Source organism: Eptatretus burgeri, chromosome 8 (assembly GCF_056783735.1).
Source record: "Eptatretus burgeri isolate ZD-2024b chromosome 8, Ebu_testis_v1, whole genome shotgun sequence".
Taxonomy (NCBI): Eukaryota; Metazoa; Chordata; class Myxini; order Myxiniformes; family Myxinidae; genus Eptatretus; species Eptatretus burgeri.
In genome coordinates this window covers 54,594,335-54,616,987 of record NC_140968.1, presented here as the reverse complement: position 1 = coordinate 54,616,987, position 22,653 = coordinate 54,594,335, and the positions used below count along the sequence as shown (strand labels likewise).

At 44.5% G+C, this 22,653-nt stretch overlaps 1 protein-coding gene across 6 annotated transcripts in view; it reads left to right on the top strand.

The window, feature by feature from the left end:
• LOC147021771 (UNC93-like protein MFSD11) overlaps window positions 1-22,653 on the top strand; it is a 156,289-nt gene that overhangs the window by 7,357 nt on the left and 126,279 nt on the right. For 5 of the 6 annotated variants that reach the window (XR_015060920.1, XM_085892126.1, XM_085892125.1 and 2 more), the window contains exons 3-4: window positions 7,386-7,438; window positions 14,393-14,500. Coding sequence is in view for 5 of the 6 variants with exons in the window: in XM_085892126.1 (XP_085748252.1) it covers window positions 7,386-7,438; window positions 14,393-14,500 (161 nt within the window). In the remaining variant the exon portion in view is untranslated. The remainder of the gene's footprint in view (window positions 1-7,385; window positions 7,439-14,392; window positions 14,501-22,653) is intronic. The other variant, XM_085892128.1, reaches the window with a different exon arrangement.

Sequence of the window (22,653 nt, the reverse complement as noted above, 5' to 3'; positions counted from 1 at the left end):
TGTGTGCAAGATGTCTCAAAAAGTTGTGGGCGGATTACGACGAAACTTGGTGGACAGGTTGGGTGTGTGGCAAGGACGAAATGATGAAATTTTGGTGAAGATCTGAATCTGGATCTGGATACGATAATTATTTAATTTTTTAAGTGATTCTTCACCATTGAGAGATTGGGCCAAAAACGACATATAGCATGGTATTTCAAAAATGTATTGGGCCCGATACGTTCTCATGGATCAGGCATTACGTAGCGGAGATATGCGCTCTACCGAGTGCCCTTCTAGTTTTTCATGTGACTTTTACTTGAGATCAAACGTAACAGACTGTTTGACATTTAATGTGGGTAGAGGCATATCGTCAAATTCTCTTTTCTCGTTCAAGGTATGAAAATTTAAACAGTAGCAGAAGAGATAAAAATTTTATGAACACGAATGCACATGATTAGAGTTTCATTAAAAATGCTTCCAAAGAAAACACAATAATTAAAAGATGGAGATGTTACCAGATAGGGTGAATTGTTCTTGGACTGAAAGTCTGGTGGTTATTTGGCAGGATCTGTCTCTGGTCATGGAAAAGGAAATCCATCGTTTATGGATCTGTCTCAATAATAGCTCTGTGTATTAATGAAGAAAGTTTTTCACTCTCGAAGGTGTTGGTGTGATGTGGTACTCAGCCGCAACTGGTTGACATGACAGAATTGCTTTTAAAGGTTTGAAAAAAAAAAATCCCCTTTATTGATACAACTGGTGTAAGATGTGTTACTCTTTCGTGAATGAACATCAATCAACTTGCACCATTCATGGGAATGAAACAATTTTTCACGCTTTCAAACTTTATTGTGTAAATACCGACTAATTGTAGGGTGACCAAACTTGGCTTTTCATTTTATATGGGGAATGAAATTTAATTTTGGTGTTTGTTTCTGTGACTGATAAAATGTCTTTATCACATTGTATTTTAGACAAGCAAACACCACCCGTCGCTTCACTGATGATAATACGAAAGGGGGAAGGGAGAAAAAGAGGGGGTAAGAGGGAGAGAGAGGTGGGGGGGGGGCGGAGAGAGCAGAGAGAGTGAAGAGGAGGGAGGGGGAGCGAGAAGGGGTGGAGGAAGGGAAGGCAGATGTGTGGTGGAGTGTTAATTAAAATTCATACCGTCTCATCAAAATGATTCTGCAGAGAATAACAGTGAAGATGGAAACAAAATAACGTCTGAAATCCATTTTCTACCGATCATACTATAAATACGGTCCGAGACAAACTCCCGTCCAGGAATAAATACCGCCCGGACGCGTCCGGAGATAACCACTGTCCATACATGTCGAGAGAGAGAGAGAGAGAGAGAGAGAGAGAGAGAGAGAGAGAGAGAGAGAGAGAGAGAGAGAGAGAGAGCGAGAGAGAGCGAGAGATAAAGAGAGAGAGAGAGAGAGAGAGAGCGATACAGTGCGAGAGAGAGCAAGAAAGAGAGAGAGAGCGAGAGAGAGCGAGAGAGAGCGAGAGAGAGCGAGAGAGCGAGAGATATATATATAGTGGTAGGGGAGTTAGCAGAAAGGATGTTTTGCTTTGTGAACAACAACACACACACACACACACACACACACACACACACACACACACACACACACACACACACACACACACACACACACACACACACACACACACACACACACACACACACACACACACACACGTGCTTGGCCGATATCGGCAATTTTTGGGGAATTGGCAGGTTGGAGTCAGTGTGATTACTAACGACAGTCCTTACTGTATACGACCCAGAAACCTTGAGTAGCTTTCACCGGAAGACAAGGTTGCATTTATATAGAAGGTTCAGGGATATGCTCACAAACATTATTCTTTATAAACAGCTGAATGCGACGGGTGGAGAAACAATTTGTCTTGGTAAATTAGAAAAACACATTAATGTGGCAAACCACTCAGAAATCTTGTGATATTTCACAACAATTCGCTCAGGGTGATGGAACACGGACCACTCACACAGGGTGATGGAACACGTACCACTCACTCAGGGTGACGGAGCATGAACCACTCACTCAGGGTGACGGAGCACGAACCACTACTCCCTCAGGGTGATGGAGCACGAACCACTACTCCCTCAGGGTGATGGAGCACGAACCACTCACTCAGGGTGATGGAACACGTACCACTCACTCAGGGTGACGGAGCATGAACCACTCACTCAGGGTGACGGAGCACGAACCACTACTCCCTCAGGGTGATGGAGCACGAACCACTACTCCCTCAGGGTGATGGAGCACGAACCACTCACTCAGGGTGATGGAGCACGAACCACTCACTCAGGGTGACGGAGCATGAACCACTCACTCAGGGTGACTGAGCATGAACCACTACTTCCTCAGGGTGATGGAGCACGAACCACTCACTCAGGGTGACGGAGCACGAACCACTCACTCAGGGTGACGGAGCATGAACCACTCACTCGTGGTGATGGAGCATGAACCACTCACTCAGGGTGACGGAGCATGAACCACTCACTCAGGGTGACAGAGCATGAACCACTTGGTCAGGGTGACGGAGCATGAACCACTCACTCAGGGTGACAGAGCATGAACCACTCACTCAGGGTGACAGAGCATGAACCACTTGCTCTGAATGATGTGGCGCAGCAAAAGTGTCTGCAGAGAGTGAACGATTCACTCAGAACGACGTAGCATGTGGTAAGGCTGTTGACAATAGGTGCTCGGCAAGTGACTTAAAGGTCCCATGACACCCAAAAGTACTGAAATTTCATATATATATATATATATATATATATATATATATATATATATATATATATATATATATATATATATATATGTCCTATAGGAGTTTTCCATCGTGATTTCAGATCTGACAATGTTTTTTCACAATACTCGTTCTGTAAAATTTAAAAAACAAACCTCTTCGGGAACGCCCCTAAAAATTCTCCTGAAAGGGGCGTAACACACATAAATTATAAATTACAAAGGCTGCACGTAAATTACTCGGGTGGGTGATCTACGTGATTCTATTGGCTTCCTGTGTGTTTCCACATTCGATTGGTCGACTCAATCGCTTCGTTTATTTCTGCTTTAAAAATATCAAACATTTGGTTTTGAATAATGGATGACATGGACTTTCATTTGTCTGGTAACGACAGTGAGTGTGAGAGGAATGAAGGATTTTGGTCTGAATCACATGGAGAATTGTCGGATAACGTAGTCGAGGGAGGTGAAGTTCAGGCAGCTAGAAATGAAATACGGCCTCAGCAGTTCGATCCCGAAGCAGGACAAGCAGAGGAAACTGGCGATGAAATTCCCGGAGTTCATGATGATCGGGAGGACATCGAAGGAAGACTTGACAATAACAACTGGTTAGACAATCTATTCGTAATTCATGTAAATTCGACTTGCATACTGCTCGATATCAGAAATATTTTAGTGACGTGACGTGACCAGCGCAGCGGATATGTTTCTCCGCGGCGAATGAATCACAAGCAAGGCCAGCGTATGTCATCGGCCGTATCTCTCCGCGCATAAAATGAAGCAATCTCGCTGTCCGGATACGATGAAAACTTGTGTGCAGAACACACCTTGTGACACAATTGTCTAGAGTAGTCCGATAAATCTGACGTTCTGTTGCATTTTTATTTATTTTATTCCTACTGTCATCATGTAGCACCAGTAGAAAACAATGAAGAAAAGAGAATAATAAAAGAAAGCTACAGCACGTCAGATTTATCGGACTAGTCAGACAGACGACGGATTTATCGGACTAGTCTGGACTCTAGAGTTGACAAGTAACTTGTATTAGCATGCACACAATGTATAAGTCAATGCGTAAGAGTCCCGAGGATATGAGGCCGTGTAATCGGACAGATAAATTTGTCTTTCATAGTTGTGCCAACATATTTTTCCCTGTTCATTTATTACAGCATTTTGGCGAAATGTTAATGAATAGCAAGCCAATGGAAGCAGTACCTTCACTTTAGAATAAACCCATGTATATCGAGTGCAGCCATACCTGGCTTGCATGTATGTGGAATCGTACCTTTCCCAGCAGGCTGGTTTCAACGAACAATTCAATAAGCTGCAAAATGTGGGTGCAGGTTCTTCACATTGTTTGATTTTAAAATTATCTCCTTGTGTCTTGAAATGATGCAATATTAATCTTTGGTATTTTACTTGTATGTCCCTGTAAGTTTCTTTTTTAATGGAAAGGTTCAACAGTCACATTTAATATTATGTGGACATGGTATAGCCCTTTATTGTGCATACATGTATTTGATTTGTACACGACTACGACAAGGTAGTAAAGGGATAAATAATTGCCTCGTGATTGTTGTGCATACACGGCTCAGAAGCAGAATTTCTTTTCCGCGAAACAATCACAGGAATTAAGACGATCAGTGAGATAGCATACACATGTGCACAATGCATTTGTACGTACTTTATACGGCGCGCGACATCTCGAGTCAATCCACTCTGTGCGAGTCGCTTTCTGCAGATGACGTCAACGCTGCGGTTCGCTGAAGTCAACTTTTTTGAGGGGCGGGGCATAGCAAGTTGTGAAAAGCACCAGAAATGTTCGAAATATTGGTCTAATAATCCCATTTTTGATTAAAAAAAAGAAACATGGGTGATTTCTTCACTAGGAAGGTCAAGTTAATATATAAATAACCAGAAAGTTTTGAGTATCATGGGACCTTTTAAGCCCTCATGCAAGCACTCCAATTAAAGGGTTGATTAGGACTGGTTGGCCAGGCTGACTGCATTGCATAAAGGATACCTTTAACTTTAAAGCCCTTTTAAAGTTAACTTTTAAAGTTAATTAAATGAAATGAGTTGATGAAAGTTAATGACCTCGTTCACAAAAGAGTTGCTTAATACAGAACAACCCAGGAGACATCGCAAAATTAAATCGCCTATGAAATAAATATTGCAGAAAATGCACCATATTGCCTGCTCATCTGTGCACGTGTCATGTACATCAGTTCGGAACATGCGCAAATGTTTCACCTTTATTTAAAACTTCGGTTTTTTTTTTTTTACCAGATTTGCTTTGATTCCCAGTAGAGCACATCACGACACATTCGAAAATATAGACATAGATCTGGCAGATGCTCGTGATCGGCAGTTCCTCTGACGGACGGTCACGAGGTCTTGCAGTGAATGCATTAAATCATACAGCTCAATGAAGCTGGTTAATTTTGTTACATTCCTAATTTTCTTTTGGTCACTTAATATAATTCTCCAAACAGTAGAATGGTTTGGAAATTTCACATTTTCTTGTGTATGTATGGAGGAGGGAAACAAAGCCTTGCTTGGTTAAAGTAAATAGGTATATCGGCTTGGTGATTAGACTCGTTATTTGTTGAAATTATCATATTGTGACGTCCACGGGACTTGAACAGTCCCGCTAACGTAGAATGAGCCAAAATGATGGAGGCGGTTTATCCTTTACAACCCAAAGATGGCGGTTCTAATCGCTCTACCGCAAACGGGATGAGGAAGGTGGCACGAGTCGCTTTTCACTGAGTTAATGATGTTTATTTCTCTAACCAGAAATAATAAGACTCGGCAAGAGGAGGGATCCGGGGCGATTCGACGGGATGGTGATGTGGGTTCGGGCGTGGGGAAAACACAAACAATTCCAATGGATATACAAATCTCAAACCCTCTAAGGCGCCAGGTACACACACACACACACACACACACACACACATATATATATATATATATATATATATATATATACACACACACACACACACACACACACACACACACACACACACACACACACACACACACACACACACACACACACACACACACACACACAACGTAGCTGGTCCTGGTGGTCAGGCTGGCCCGTGGTGTAGACACAACAGTCCCTGGATTGGCGTCGGACGAGCTGGCGTTGCGCTCGTCAGGGGCAGGAGACACCGTGGTGCTGTCGACCTCCTGGTGTCGGCGCAAGTCCGCTCACAGCCGCCAGGGAGCCAGTTCTGGCGCCAAGTTGCGAGCAGGAGAGGGAGGCAGGTCCGCCCGCCGTTCGACCCCGTACTCCGAGCCAGCAGAACCCCAGAGCCAACCGAGGTGAGGCACGAGGCACAGCAAGGCCACGAGACACGATGAATCCAGGATCGAATCAGCCCAACAACACAGCACGCTCCCAGCACAACAGCCTCCACCCAAAACGGTTTTCTCTTTGCCGATCTTCTTCCTCCCACCCCTTTTCCCCGAACAGAACGTTTTTATCCTCGAGTCCTCGTCACTTCCAATCGAGCCGTTTTATTGGCCCTCCGCCGTTGCCTTCCGCCAATCGTGATCACGGGGCGGAGCCATCCGCAGAACTGTCCTGTGACGTCACGGCAAGCCTCCAGGGAATACTAAAAGGGGTTTACGCAGACACACTTACCCTAACCCGTTTCCCTAACTAATTACGTGACAATTACCATTTCCCCCTTGAAGAAATGGACATTTACTAGACAACTTATCACCACTGAATTGCTACTTATTACATCGAGATCCTGGTACAACTCGAACAGCATGGCATACCTAATTAAACATCCTAATTACCCTTTGAATGCATACCCCCCCTCAGACATAACAATATTTCACAGCAGATTTTGTCACTTATTTTGACGATATCTGATCCTCAAAATCGAAATATTATTTTGATGATATACTTGAATTACTCCGTGGGAGTAGATCGTGGAAAATCGGATCAAATAATGTATGAAATCGCTCCAAGCTCCTAATTTGAAAACTATAGGACTTACAAAAGCGATGTACACAGTGATTCATAGCTATGATCAACAGGCATTCGATAATATAAGTGAGGAAAATGAAAAAAAAACTTTATTGTTAAGAAATCATTTGCAGCCTGTTCCACATCAAGGCGTGGTTGAGCAGGCCAAAAAACATGGCGGTTTCAGACCCCAGCGAGGTTACCCAGGAAACGCCTGAAGACTCCAGAGCGAGTTGGCCATGGATTGCCTGATGAAAGATATAATTAAATAATTCCGTTAATTATCTTCAAAATGGGTGTTTTAATTAACCCAAACACCCAATTTTAACTCTTGCACTTACTTTGAATTTTCTTAGTATGCATGCAAAGTTTCAAGCTGCTAGGTTTTATAGTTTTGGAGTTATGGAGGAGGCACACACAATGACACACACACACACACACACACACACACACACACACACACACACACACACACACACACACACACACACACACACACACACACACACACACACACACACACACACACACACACACAGCCTTTTATAAGTAAAGATTTTTTGCTTCAGTTTCTATTACTGGTACCTGGTTATATGTTTTATTTGAAGGAAAACGTTTTACTTCTGCAGGAAACTGTGCTTTCCAGCCGCAATGCAACATCAAATGAAAATGGATATACAAGGTAGGGTTAGGATTGGGTGTGAAATCTGATTTGTAACTTCACCAAGTACTCTTAATCGAGTGAATTGCTATGCTTTTATTTTTCACTATTTGTAAACTTTTTGTTTCTCTGAAATGTTGACATGATTAATGAATAAATCAATTATGATACTTGAAAAATATTTTCATGAAAACAATACACTACTGTACAAGGAAAGCATTTTATTTCATTGGTTATTTCAGAAGGGTTTGAAATGAAAAATAAATTTTCAGAGCATAGACAGAACTGTCACTTTATAACTTCTGGCAGTGATGACCGGGTACCAAGATGTCACCCTTTGATACAGCCCCACTTCCATTGGACACCTGACCCATGACATCCTCTTTATTAGCCCCCATTGGACTTTATTATTAGCCCCCAGTCCGAAACAGGGTTTTTTGGATTTGATATCGATTTTCGTGTCCGTGTGTGCGTGCATAAGTCTGTGCGTGTGTGCGTCCGCAACCATTTCTCGGACATGCATTTACCGATCTTGCTCAGACATTGCACACAGACAATAAAATGAATGATGGCTGTCATAAGCATGTCATTCTTTTTTCGAGATCAGATCCAAGATGGCCATCTTGTTACCATTTTAGTTGTAAAAACCTAATGTTGAACATGTCCTCAACCATTTCTCGGACATGCATTTCCTGATGATCAAACTTGGCACACAGACAAGGAATAATGGCTTACATATGCATGCCATATTTTTCGACATCAGTTCCAAGAAGGCCGTCTGGCGGCCATTTTAGTTGTAAATAACCTGATGTTGAACCCGTCCTCAACTATTTCTCAGACATGAATTTACCGATGTTGTTCAAACGTTACACCAATATACTGAATGATGGCTTACATATGCACGTCATTTTTTTTCAGATGGCCGACTGGTGGCCATTCTGTTACTTACATATGTCCCCTCGCATTTCTCAGACATGCATGGTCCAATTTTGTTCAAACTTGACACAAGTTCAGTACATGATGGCATACATGTGTCCCTCCCTTTATTTTGGGATCTGATCAAAGATGGCCAACTGGTAGACTGGCGGCCATTTTAGTTGTACATAAATATGGGCGAGCCCTTTAACTCCAACATTACTAAAACAATGGGAGCTATGAAATTTAATGTCGTTTTTACCTGATATTATTAATTTCAAATCAGAATGGGATTGTTATTCATTTGAAAAAGACCCAAAAGGGTCTTTTGGCTCCTCGGGGACTTTTGGGTCCCTGGGGACTTTTAGTTCTTTAGGGACTTTTGGGTCTTTGTGGTCTTTTAGGACTTTTGGGTCTTTTGAGACTTTTGTGTCTTTTGGGTTTTCAGGGACTTTTGGGTCTTTGGAGTCTTTGTGACTTTTGGGTCTTTTGAGACTTTTGGGTGTTCGAGGACTTTTGTGTCTTTTTGGTCTTTTTGGTCTTTTGTGTCTTTTGGGTCTTCAGGGTCTTTGTGTGTCTTTGGGGTCTTCGGGGTCTTTGTGTCTTTGGGGACTTTGGGGTCTTCTGCGTCTTTTGGATCCTTGGCGACTTTTGGGTCTTCAAGATATTCAGAGTGCTTTTTGGTTTTCGGGTCTTCGGAAGAAATATGCAAGTTTTCATTGTTTTGATAAGCAGAAGTTTCAGGATGTTGTTGATTTTATTTTATTTAATACTTTTGTGTCTTTTTTGTGGGATAATGTTTTAACAGGTTGAGGGTATTCCCACGGGTTGGACTTGCAGCCCCCAACTAGCGGACATTTTTCTATATTCTGTGAATTTTCATTCATGCAGAAACTGATGAAGAAGAAAAAATTAGGATTAGCGAAAAACTTATCTCATACATGTCGTTATATAGGTGATATTGGCATGGTTAACTATAATTTTTTTGAGATGCAGCTTCACAAGATTTATCCAGATAGCCTGAGTGCAAACATGAGAGGTAATGATTGTACAGTTGCTGCATATCAGGATATGTTGGTTAGAGTTGAACAGAATGTCTTTATTACAAGTGTATATCATAAAGTTGATGATTTCAGTTTCCCGGTAGTCTTGTACATCTTGCCAGGTAGCAATGTACCAATTAAAATGGGTTACAATGTCTTTTCATCTCAGATTCTTAGATTTGCAAGATTTTGTTCAGTGAAGGATGATTTTGTGGAACGTGCTGAGAAGGTTTTTTTTCCCGATATTGTTAAACAGAGGATATTTGGCTGATTGTTTGATCAGGTCTTGTGAGAATGTCTTTAGACTCTATCGTCACCTTTTGTTGAAGCTTGGTTGGTTTTCATGTAAACAAGTTCCCATTGCATTGTATTTGATATAATAATAATGAATTAATTATTTTAGTGAGGTAGATTCTTTAACTAATATTATTGATTAAACATTATATATATATATATATATATATATATATATATATATATATATATATATATATATATATATATAGTATTAAATAATGGAGGTATTTTGATGAAAATACAATAAATAAATATTATTTATAAAATACATTACAAATAAGGCCTTAGTTATTTTATAACTTGGTTTACGGATCCTCCGACGGTATATTTGCCGAAATGAAATATAAATATAAACACATTTTTAGCCTTTTATATATTTATACATTTTCCGCCGAAGGTGCAAAAGTTTCAAAACCCGAAATGTAAATGTCGGCATTTATTTTCAAAATATAATTTCGTGCGTGCACACCAAAATTCAGTCACCATTAACCAAACTGTGCAGTAGTCTTCGGTCATGGCTTCTGAGCAGTGGCCAGCGTGATTCAGATTGACTGTGGTTTCTGGGGTGAAAGTGATTGTTAAGAAGTATGTCAGCGGTATAAATTTGAGTGACTGTATTGGTGATTTTATCATGCAACATCTTGACGATTTGCATCAATTCAGTGCAGCAGCAGGGATGATTCGCAGGCTACTCTCAATCGTGCCGATTTTGTTTCCATCGAAAGTTGTACACCGCTGTTCGTATTGAAAGATTTCGGTGCCAAGTACGTCAAAGTTTCCCTGTGAGATGCTGATATTCCACCTTCAACGGGCCAGAAATCAGCCTTTGATGTGCTCATAGGGATGGGGAGACGGTACGATCAGATGCCGACTGAAAAGTAAGAGCTGGTTATGGCTCTGATTGACCGGTTTGAGCGTGTTGACTCCTAGGAGACACTTTTTAAAATCATATCCAGCACTATGCACTGGTGTGCACGCACACATTTACGACTTGGACAGTAGTTTTCTCAGCATTGTTTCCATTTGTTTGATGATCCAACAGATTTCTATAAGAAAAACATGCCAGACTATATTGTAAAAACAAGTTTTAATCCTTCTTTATTGTTTTTCACATCAGATGATACAGTGAACAATGGCATCCTGCATTTGAATGGTCTTCCATCTTCAAGATTTTCTTAGATCCTCCTGGTCCGGGATTTATATTTATTTCCTCCCCACATACCCTTGTCTTTTCCATGGAACATCTGAAAAAAAAAATCATCTATCTGTAATTCCAGCAATGTGTGTGTGTCTGTGTGTGTGTGTGTGTGTGTGTGTGTGTGTGTGTGTGTGTGTGTGTGTGTGTGTCTGTGTGTGTGTGTCTGTATGTCTGTGTGTGTGTCTGTGACCGCTGTTTCTCGACAACCACTATTCCGATCTGATTGAAACTTGCCAGGTATATTGCTGGGGACCTGAGTATGTGCCTTTTCAAGGTTTGATATTAATCGGACAAGTGCTTCCCAAGTTACGGCCATTTATTTACCAACCAATGACAGGACACGTTGCTGCGTAGGCGTGGCCGATGGGGAAGAGAACCTCGCCCGCGTTCCCCATTACAGGTTACAACGTACGGACTTCCGGATAGTGATGACTTCGTGTATTCTAATAATTTCTCGTTTTCTTATGCGCATTTATAGATAAACACAATGCCCCAAGTTATGATCGTTTTCATATTAAACGGTGCATAAATTTCGGTAACATCAGGGAGCTGGTATGCTCCGAACCAGGAAGTAAATGTTTTTTTTTTCTCTTTTCTTCTCTTTGTGTTTTTCCTTGTGATGATATTCCGAAAAGGCAAAATACATTGGCGCTAATTGAATAATTGGCCATTAAAAGTAAATTGCAAATAATCGTAAGTGCGATATGCGAACTTCCGGGCCACGCACGTACGGGCACGCGAGAGCGAAGGAACGGCCTGTGTAGTTGTTTCTTGCTCGCGGTTTGAATTTTTTAATTTTTTTACGGGCACGTACTAGTTATGTAATTTCTAAAAATTGAAACTATTTTTTTTATTTATATTTCGACTTACCGACCCTACATTTTAACTGAAGAACTGCGTAAACCAAGTTATAAAATAACTAAGGCTTAAGCATTAAAATAATTTATTGATGGTTGCTAAGATACACAGTGCAGTATGTTATAATTGGTTGTTAACGACAGTTTGAATATTTGAATGACAGTTTGGGTCTATGGTAAGATGGAGGTGCTGTGTAATGAATATGTCTACAAGGGAAAGTGTTTATTGCGTCATATATTATCATATAAAGCAATGTATGATTAAAGTTATTCATATGTAGTAATACTTTAAATAATAATAATAATAATACTTCAAACTAAAAGTAATAGTTTTAAGGATATTGCATTGCTGTGTTGACTGACAATCTGGACACAACTTTGAGGTTGTGGGTCCATTGATGTTGAGTAATTTACTGATGTGGACCTGTGACCCGGGTTATGGATCCACCATTTTGAGAGGTTCTGGGCTGAAAGGATCGAAACCTCGATGAAATACGGTGCCCAGCTGATGATCCGGGCAGTTGGGAAATCAGGAAATTGCTTATAAGTTAAGGTTATAACTTCAAATAAAACAGCTTTTGTATGTACTTCCCAGCACATTGTGTGTGTGTGTGTGTGTGTGTGTGTGTGTGTGTGTGTGTGTGTGTGTGTGTGTGTGTGTGTGTGTGTGTGTGTGTGTGTGTGTGTGTGTGTATTCTGTCTGGCTTCCTTCTTAGGACTACGGCATGATTGACATGACTTCCGCAATTTAACATCCCTACTCTGGCCTAATGTTCTAACATAAATTTTGTAGCATTCTGACTGGTGGGTCTGGAAAAGAAGATTTTGGAAGGAATTTGCGTGACCGCCATTTTGACACACTCCCGGTCACGTGATCGGTATGGCCTCCCCAATTTAACTTCAGGACCCTGTCCTCATGCTTAATGCTGTCACCCAAATTTCGTAGCATTCTGATTGGTAGATCTGGAGAAGATTTTTGAAGAAATTTACTAAGTCAGCCATTTTGACCTACTTAAAGTCACGTGACTGGAATGAGCTTTGCAATTCCCGTTACCAGTCATAAGAGGAATGTTGCTGCCAAATTTCAGTTGGATGGGCTCAGCGGTTTGGCCAGAATAGTTGAAATAGGAGACGGCTGGATGGATGGTGTGCGATGACAATACCTTATCTGGAATTTATATTCCAGATAAGAAAAACAAATGACCTGCCTTCCTACAATTATTTACAAAATGATTACTTTTACTGCAGGTTTCTTTCAGTAGTTTTAAAGCTTGTGTTCTTCGCTATAGTTTGTGTTGTACATCAGCAGGGCTCAAGATTAAAAAAAAAAAATCCAGCCTGATAGGTTTTAGATTATACATGTCCCATCAACCATTGTACCTGTCCAACAATTCATATTGCAAGCATGTGGGGCATTAAGATTATGTTTCTTTAAAGTTTTCGTCGGTGTGCAGGGGTGGTCTTGTCTAAAAAGATCATTTTGATCAATGCTAATCAGTCATTTTCCACAAAGATGAAGTGCATTTGAGGTTAAGCTATGTCAAGTTTAATAAACCTATCGATGGTAAAATGGACAGGTTTATTGAGGTTTTCACCTGTCTAACGGATAAAATTGCCTGTACTGAACAGTCAGACAACTGTTTATGTTGAGCCCTGGCATGTTTTTCAGAAGTCAATGGAACCATCTTGTATCACCTTTAAAAGCTTAAGGATACTTTAAAAAAAAAATACGAGTTTCATTAAAAGACACTTCTAAACAGGAGAGGACAATGAGGCCCATTAAGCCTGTACAATGGCTGCCAATGCATGGTTGTTTGTGCATGTTCTATCCTTTTTTTAAATGCGGAGCATTGAGCAAGGAAGTAGCACTTACCATTTAAAAAAGTGTTTTGGTGCGACATGGCTGAGGTTCAAACCACCACCCTCCCAGACTCAATCAGAGCAGACACTCTAACCATTATATCACCGAGTCTGATCTGCAATGATAGCTGTAGAGACCAAGAGATGCTGTGATAAGTTATTTACACAGAAGGTTGTTCCAGATGTGCCCAAAAACAAACTCTACTGTTTCTGAACTATTGTTGTATTGTGAAATATATTCTCCCAATCAGTTTGCAGGTGCAGATTACCAGGTGGTGAATGAGTATGTGGTTGTGCAGTATGCTAAATGGATTCTTTGGATACTTCCTATTACTTGCAAAATGTTGAACAGAACTTTCTTGTACCTACATCACTACTTTTCTCCATGCCTTTAACAACGCCTCATTTAACCCTTCCCGTGATGTCTGTCTCTGTTTATCTAAATTGGGGGTCATGAGAAGTACACTTTGTAGAGGTTGCTTGCACATGGCAATCATCTACCCTTCATGTCGATTAACGGTGTGAAACCCATCCACGTCTGTACCCTCTCCCTCATCATCTCCTACATGCCTGTGTTCTTCCAACACCACCCCTTCTCTGTGACCTCCTCTTCAGCATCCCTACACCTTATGTCCCCCCTTTCTGCTTCCCCTTCACCCCACTCCTCACAGATTTCCCCTCACCCTCTTGCCCTGCCCCCTCCCAGATCTTGAGACTCCACACCAATAGCTAACAGCTTATATAAAAGAACATTAATGATAATGGATATTTACAAATACAAGTTTACCAAAATTGTCTTCCCTAGCCAGTCCATCATCTATGGAGTCTTTTCTGTCTCAAGCATCACTGCTTCTTCTGTGGTGGCACTGCTGGGACCAAGACTTTCGATGGTCATCGGAGGGGCAATCTACAGGTAGGCAAAAATGTGAGCATGTTCAACCATTTTGGACTTATGGTGTTGGTATTACAAGTCTAAGGAAGTAATTTAATTGTTTTTAACATTTCTTCCTTCCCTTCACCTTCCCCCCCTCACCGTTCAAGATCATCATAATTAAAGACAATCCAACATCTTAATTGTTGACTTTACTGTTTGAGTTTACAGAAGTATGGTAATTGTGTTTTGCCTTCCAAAAGGGATGAACAAATAGGCTTATTAGATGAGATTTGGAAGTGTATTAATTTTCTTTGAAAATAAGTGACTTTTCACATTTGTGCTTGTACAGTTTTAAATGGAGAGCACACCAACTTGTCTCTGGTGGTTGGAAAGTCTCTGGGAATATTCTTTTTAAAATAAGACTTTTTCACAAAAATGACACTTTTCGAGGTAAAGCAAATGGAGTGTTTCTCTTGAAATACCAGGTCAGTAATCAATTCATGGACACATTTGTCTTGTTGATAAATTGTTTTATTTGAGTAGTAAAAATTCAAGACGCCAGACATTTGAAAGAACACAACGTGGAAATATTGGTGGTACTCACATTTCGTCATTTTTTTTTTAAACCCACTGATGTCACATAACCTCCTTTAAAACGTATTCATTCATATCATGGCAGTGGGAAAATTAGTCTTTCCTATAATTCACCGACTGGTTGTGTGTGTGTGTGTGTGTGTGTGTGTGTGTGTGTGTGTGTGTGTGTGTGTGTGTGTGTGTGTGTGTGTGTGTGTGTGTGTGTGTGTGTGTGTGTGTGTGTGTGTGTGTGTGTGTGTGTGTGTGTGTTTGTCGTGCTACACTTCCAGTTCTGGGCTGATCACATCCAGACTTGCGACAAAGGATCAGCATGACCCCAATTAATGTAGAGGGGTGTTTTTATATTTGCTGGTGGTTTTGGAGGGGAGGGGGGAGGGGGGAAGCAAATTATCTATGTAAATGTGTATCATGTTGCGCCGCCTCCAGGTGGGGGAGGGTATTACAAGTCCCCACCATTTACAGCACAGTTTTCCTGTCCCGATACCACGTTTTCCAGTGCAGTGAGGTGTTTTGAATTACAAGCAGTAGGTATGTTTTTGCTTCATGCAGGTAACCCAGGTTTGTTTGTTTTTTGCCTACACAAAACTGACAGTTACCTATACACTGCCCAAATAAAGATATGCGTCAGAAGAAATGTGTTGTGTGCTTGGAACAAGATCATCCGTAGGGTGGGTACTCTGCTGGTTGCCCATTACTGGCTGAATTGTTTCAGGAGATATGCGGCTTATTTTGGCTCTGATGTCTTTCAGTTCAGTTAATGTGCTTGGTCTCATCACATGGACCTTGGACTTTCAATACAGTACCCCACAACAATATATAATCTGGCAATTATAAGGTCAGGTGATCGGGATGGCCATGAAATGTTGCCACATCTCAAAACAACATGACTGGGAAATGTCCGTTGCAACAGTTGCCTTGTTTCATTGCTTGTGTGGCAAGTTGTTTCATCCTGCTGAAAAAAAAAATGTCATTATATTAAGGTTTGGGTTGCAGCAACGTCATTGAGGAATGATAAATAATTATCTCGGTATTTAATGGTACGGATCACCATTCACAGTCACAGTTTCCCACGGTTCATTTTACAAAGAAGTAAGGCCTATTATGAAAGATTTGGAGATGGCATGCCACACTGCCACATTCAGGTTGTGTAAAGGGTTTTTTTGTGGATTTTGTGAGGATTTGTGCTGGCCCATATTCGTTAGTTTTGTTCGTTGACTTACCCCAATAAGTGAAAATGTGGTTTATCAGACGTTATGAAGTTTTCACCAAATTATGGGTGACCGAGTAAAAGTCCTATGATAGTTTTACACTTTGCCAGCCGGCTTTGTTTGTCTGCCAGTTTTAACTGTTGTTACCTGCATTTCATAGAGATACAAGCTAAGATCCTCCTTTTATGTGTCTTTCAAAATGACATAACAATGCTAACGAGGCCTTTTACATATGCGGCGCTGTGTGTGTGTTTTCAGTGACTCGTTTCTACTCATCCGGGCACTATTAACCTGTTATTGCTCGGGTGACATCGAAGTGAGTTAGTTTTTTTTAAAACATAATTTTCAGTACTTAAATGAAAGAGTCTGATTTCAAGATGGTTAAACATCATCGTTGTGATCCTGGATGCAAATCGGACTCAGGAAATAAGAAATATCTGTGGATGAGACTGAGAGGTGTAGAGTTCCTATCATTTCCAGTTAATACAAGTGAGAGGACACGCACACACGCACACACGCACACACGCACACACGCACACACGCACACACGCACACACGCACACACGCACACACGCACACATGCACACACGCGCGCACACACACACACGCACACACACACACACACACACACACACACACACACACACACACACACACACACACACACACACACACATACACACATACACACATACACACATACACACATACACACATACACACATACACACATACACACATACACACATACACACATACACACACATACACACACATACACACACATACACACATACACACACACATACACACACATACACATACACACACATACACATACATACACATACACATACACACACACATACACATACACATACACACACACACACACATACACACACACACACATACACACACATACACACACACACACACATGCGCACACACACACATACACACACACATACACACACACATACACACACACACACACACACTTCTTTTTGAAATAAATGCAAACATCTCTTATAATTTCTATATGGCCCCGGAACCAAACAACATGAAGATGGTTTAAATGGTAAACAAACAATATATTTATAACAGCCCTCACAGCTCCCATAACTACCACCACCCCCCACCCCTACACCCCTGCCCCATATTATTAATAGTAAATATTGTCATGGAACCAGGGTTCAGGGTTCACCACGAGGGGGACTTCTCAGACTCTTCCCCTGACCTCCGGCACTGCAGGCCTTCACACCGCGGATGAGTCCTCGACCCATCATGTTGCTAAGCAACTATGAACATTAATTACAACAGTCAAGTTTGACAGGGTTGACCGTTTTATTGAAACGTTTACCGATCCAATGACTTGGCTCGACCAATTAAGGTTCGTACCCTCAGTGCGCACCAACCTATCTATTCGTACAGCCGAGCGGAACCGTGGGTATGCACCGGCTAATTTATGGAGCCAATCAATGGGGCAGAACTTCCCGTCTATCTCGTCTTTACATGTTAAATTAATCCAATGGAGGAAAGGACGTTGCGAGCAGGCAGGAAACGGGTAACAGTTCAACAAGCACATTTATTTACAGCACAATCCATGTAATCATTGGCATGCATTTACAAGCAATAATCAAGCAATCATTAAACAATACAGGCAGGCAAAGAAACACGAGGAAATAAATTAGTGGTACATAGTGGTAACTAGAGTGTACGAGGTGCAGTGGGACGCAAGAAGCACGCGCGCCAGCATCAACTCCGCTTTATTGCGCGACCAGAAGTACACTCCTGCCACCCCTAGCGGGCGAGGCCTGATATACGAAAACCCAATCACGTGACACAGCACACTCCTCCCCTCGTAAAATGACCCGTCACACGATGAACGGACAATCACAACATGACCATCTGAAACCCATCAACACTCATAATCCTCCAAGTACCGCGGCCGCACCCTGACCCGCCTCGGACGGGCAGCGCCGCCAGACAGTCCAGGCTCAGACGCCTCCCGGCTCGGTCGAGGTGACACCCTCGCCGGACTCGCACTTTCCGCAACACCAGCCACACCTGACCGCCCAGCCTGCCCGACGTCCCCGGGTAGGACGGCATCAGGCGAAGACCCCCTTGGCGTTGGCCCAACCAGCCCCGGCGATACAACGTCAGGTGCCGGCGATACTACCGGTGGGGGTCCCGCATCATTCGGCCCGGGGAGGTGTGGGGGGGGGGCGACGCTGAACAGCGATCATGCATTTGATCCACGTGCCGCTTCCACACATCCCCACCATCAGTCCGCACCATGCAATTCGCCGGCCCCAGCACCACAGAGACCACCGCCGGCACCCATTTGGAACCGTGGAAATAATCGCGCACCATTACCCGTTGCCCCACCTCGAAGCTGCGCAGCTGCGTCGGACGCGACGTCGCCCCACTCCCCGACCCTCCAGGTCGCAGCAAATCCAGCCTGGACCGCAATGCCCGTCCATAGAGATGAATGGCAGGCGAATCACCCGTGACAGGATGAACTGCGTTCCTGTAATGGAGCAAAAAGACATCGACCACCGTCTGCACAGGTGCAACACCCCCCCTGCGCAAAGCCCGCTTCAACATCTTGACAAACGACTCAGCTTGGCCATTCGTCTCAGGATGATACGGTGCGGACCTTCGATGTCGAATACCATTCTGGCGCATAAACTCATCAAATACACCTGCGATGAACTGCGGACCATTATCAGAGACCAGGATCTCCGGCAACCCTTTATTAGCAAAGATCGTCCGCAGTTTCTCTACTGTAATGTTTGCTGATGTATGCTGCATTACTACAACCTCCGGCCATTTAGAGAATGCATCGATCACAATCAAAAACATTTTGCCATTAACCGGTCCCGCAAAATCTACATGGACCCTCTGCCAAGCTCGGTCTGGCACAGGCCAGAGACCCGAAGCCCGACGCGGGTTATCAGCATCTGTCTGGCACGTGGCGCAACGCTTAACCAACTGCCCAATGTCTTTGTCCAACCCCGGCCACCACAACAGGCTACGAGAAAGACTCTTGGTCTTCACGATGCCAAGGTGACTGACATGCAGTTCTTCCAAACACCGCTGCCTGAACCTCGGTGGAATCACCGTCCTCATTCCCCACATTACGCACCGTTGGACCAACGACAGCTCTGATGCGCGTGACGTGAAAGGTTGAAAAGCCGGTGTCGAAGGCAGATCGCTCCAATTCCCCGTAGAAATCGCCTGGACGACACGGGCAAGCACCGGATCACGAGCCGATTCCACCGCGACCTGCCTGGCCGTGACCGGCCCGCTTTGGACCTGGCCCAGCGCGAACACATCGACCCGGTCGACCAACTCATACGCAGCTGGACCCTCCGCACACGGCAAGCGTGAGAGCCCGTCGCAGTTAGCATGCTTCTCGGTGCTTCGGAACTGAATATCATAATCGTAAGCACCCAGAAACAGACACCACCGCTGTATTCGCGCGGCTGCTACCACCGGCACCCCGCGTTCGGGTCTCAGGATGAATTGAAGCGGTTTGTGATCCGTCTGCAAAGTGAAATGCCGCCCCAGCAGGTATTGATGAAACCTCCGCACACCCCAGACGAGGCTGAGAGCCTCACGCTCAATCTGGGCATATCCGCGCTCTGCTGTGGACAGGGTCCGGGATGCAAAACAAACAGGCCACTCGGAACCATCGTCCATCCTGTGGGAGAGCACTGCCCCGATGTCATATGCAGAGCTGTCGCATGCCAATAGGAGCGGACGCGCAGGCTCGTAGTGCACGAGGACCGTATCCTCTGTGAGCAGCCGCTTGACGCGGTCGAACGACGCCTGGTGTGCAGGCCCCCAAGCCCAGCGCTCGTCCTTCCTGAGCAACCGCGTCAACGGCGCAAGTTGTGAGCTGAGCCCGCGCACGAACCTTTGGTAATACTGGGCCATACCAATGAACGAGCGCAGCTGCGTCTTGTCACGAGGGGGTGGCATGTGCTGAATCGCCTCCACCTTCCGAGGACCTTTCAACAGCCCCTCCGGCGTGATGATGTGCCCGAGGTATTCCAAGCGCTGCTTGAAGAACGCGCACTTGCCCCTGTTCAAGCGCAGGCCGCACGCTTCTAGCTTTGTCAGCACTTGGGCAATGTTCGCAAGATGCTCGTCCGCAGTTTTCCCCGCAATGAGCACATCATCCAGGTAGGTCTGAGTGGGCAGGCCAATGCAAACCTGATCCATGGCTTTCTGCCACAAAGCTGGGGCCGAAGCAATCCCAAAACAGAGTCGGGTATATCGATAGAGTCCTTGACACGTGTTGATTGTCAAAAGCTCGCTACTCCCGGGATCCATCGGCAGGTGAAAATATGCATCACGCAGGTCTAGATTCGTGAAGTATTGACTCCCCGCCAATCGCGCATATATTTCATCGATTGACAGCAATGGATATTGCTCCACGCTGAGCCCCGGGTTAACCGTGGATTTGAAGTCCCCGCACAATCGGACGTCTCCATTCCGTTTCAGCACCGTGACCACCGGGGTGGCCCAATCCGAGCACGACACCCGTTCGATCACTCCACAGGCCTCTAGCCTATCCAGTTCACCCTTGACCTTGTCCCGCAGGGCATACGGCACCGGACGCGGTTTACAAAACCGAGGGACCACCCCCTCCTTCAAGAAGAGTTTTGCCTCCATGCCCTTGAGTTTTCCAAGGTCGTCGCTAAACAACCCTTGATGTCTTTGAAGAATCTCCTCCAACTGATCCTCCCACTGGCTCGGCACGGGTTGCACAAGGTAAACTGCGGCCCAGTCTAGCCTGATGCGGGCCATCCAATCTCGGCCGAGGAGAGACGGTGCCCTCCCCCGCACGACGTACACCCGAAGCGTGGCGACCTGGCCTTGGTACCGCACAGACACGTCTGCCATCCCGACGCGTTATCTTCTCGCGGGTGTACGTGAACAGCATGAGGTTGGACCTGATAAGCTTCAGGCCGTTGAGTCTACGCGTGGTCTGTTCGCCGATGAGCGACACCGCTGCTCCCGTATCGACCTGCGTCGCCGGGCCAATTGAAAACAGGTCCATCAACGGCCGCTGGTTCCGCCCCGAGTCACCTCGCACATCGCCGTCCATGACCTTAACTGTGGCCGGCGCCCCACGGCACACACGCGCCAAATGACCCACCTTGTGACAATTCAAACACACGTTGCCTTTACACGGGCATGCACGGCGCAGGTGTCTACCTCCACATCCCAAGCATGTCCGCGGGGTCACCCCGCCGCACGCGCGGCCGCGCGGCGACGTCCGACCCGCATCGAAGGTCGTGCGCGCATCCCGGGGTGCCCGCGACCCCGCGTGGCCGGTGATGGCTCGAACATCTCCGCGAGTCTGCTCGACCGCTGTAGCCGCGCTGACTGCCGAGTCGAATGTAATGGCTTCACCCTTCAGCCGTAAAACTGCTGAAACCATCTTCGCATCTCGTAAACCAGCAATACAACGATCTCTGAGCCGAGCTGGCTGCTCCCCCGCCGTGAACTTGCAGGCCACGGAAGAATGCTTAATCCGCGCCACAAAATCAGCGACGCGCTCCTCTGCTCCTTTCGAGAGGCGATCAAACTGGAATCGAGCGAGCTGTAATGACTTCTCCGGCGCCATGTGTGCTTTCATTTTCTCCACAATGTCCCGAAACGACAGCTCGTCATCCCGGGGCCTGTTCGGTGCCACTAAATCACCCAGTAGCCGATAATGCTCTGGCGAAAGCGAAGCGAGCAAGATCGACTTCTGTTTGCTCTCGTCGACCACATCGTTCGCGTGGAAATAGCATTCCAATTGCTCCGAAAACAATTCCAAGTCGTCTCCGTCGAAAACGGGCACAAGTCCGTATTTATCCATCCTCGTCAGCCAACTAGAGTGTACGAGGTGCAGTGGGACGCAAGAAGCACGCGCGCCAGCATCAACTCCGCTTTATTGCGCGACCAGAAGTACACTCCTGCCACCCCTAGCGGGCGAGGCCTGATATACGAAAACCCAATCACGTGACACAGCACAGTAACGCACTTGGATATTGGGCTGTGGAACCCATCTGGCCTGATTTGTTTAAATGACTCCATCTTTGTTTTGCCTAGCTGTGCTGCTTTGTCAACATTGATCAAAGTAAGAGTTACTACTTCTCCTGTGACAATGTTCACCAGTCCATCTGCTGGGTGTTGTGCTGGATTCAATGGATCTATGCAGAGCTCAAGTTTGTCCCAAAGATTTTTCCTGTCTTGTCCATCAACCTTGATTCTCTCTCGAGATTCCTCTTTATGGGTGATTTGGGATGAGGTAGCTTCATCATCTCTCATCTCATGCATGTCACTCAACAGGGTGTGACAGGTGTTCAAGCTATATGCCCAAGTTTT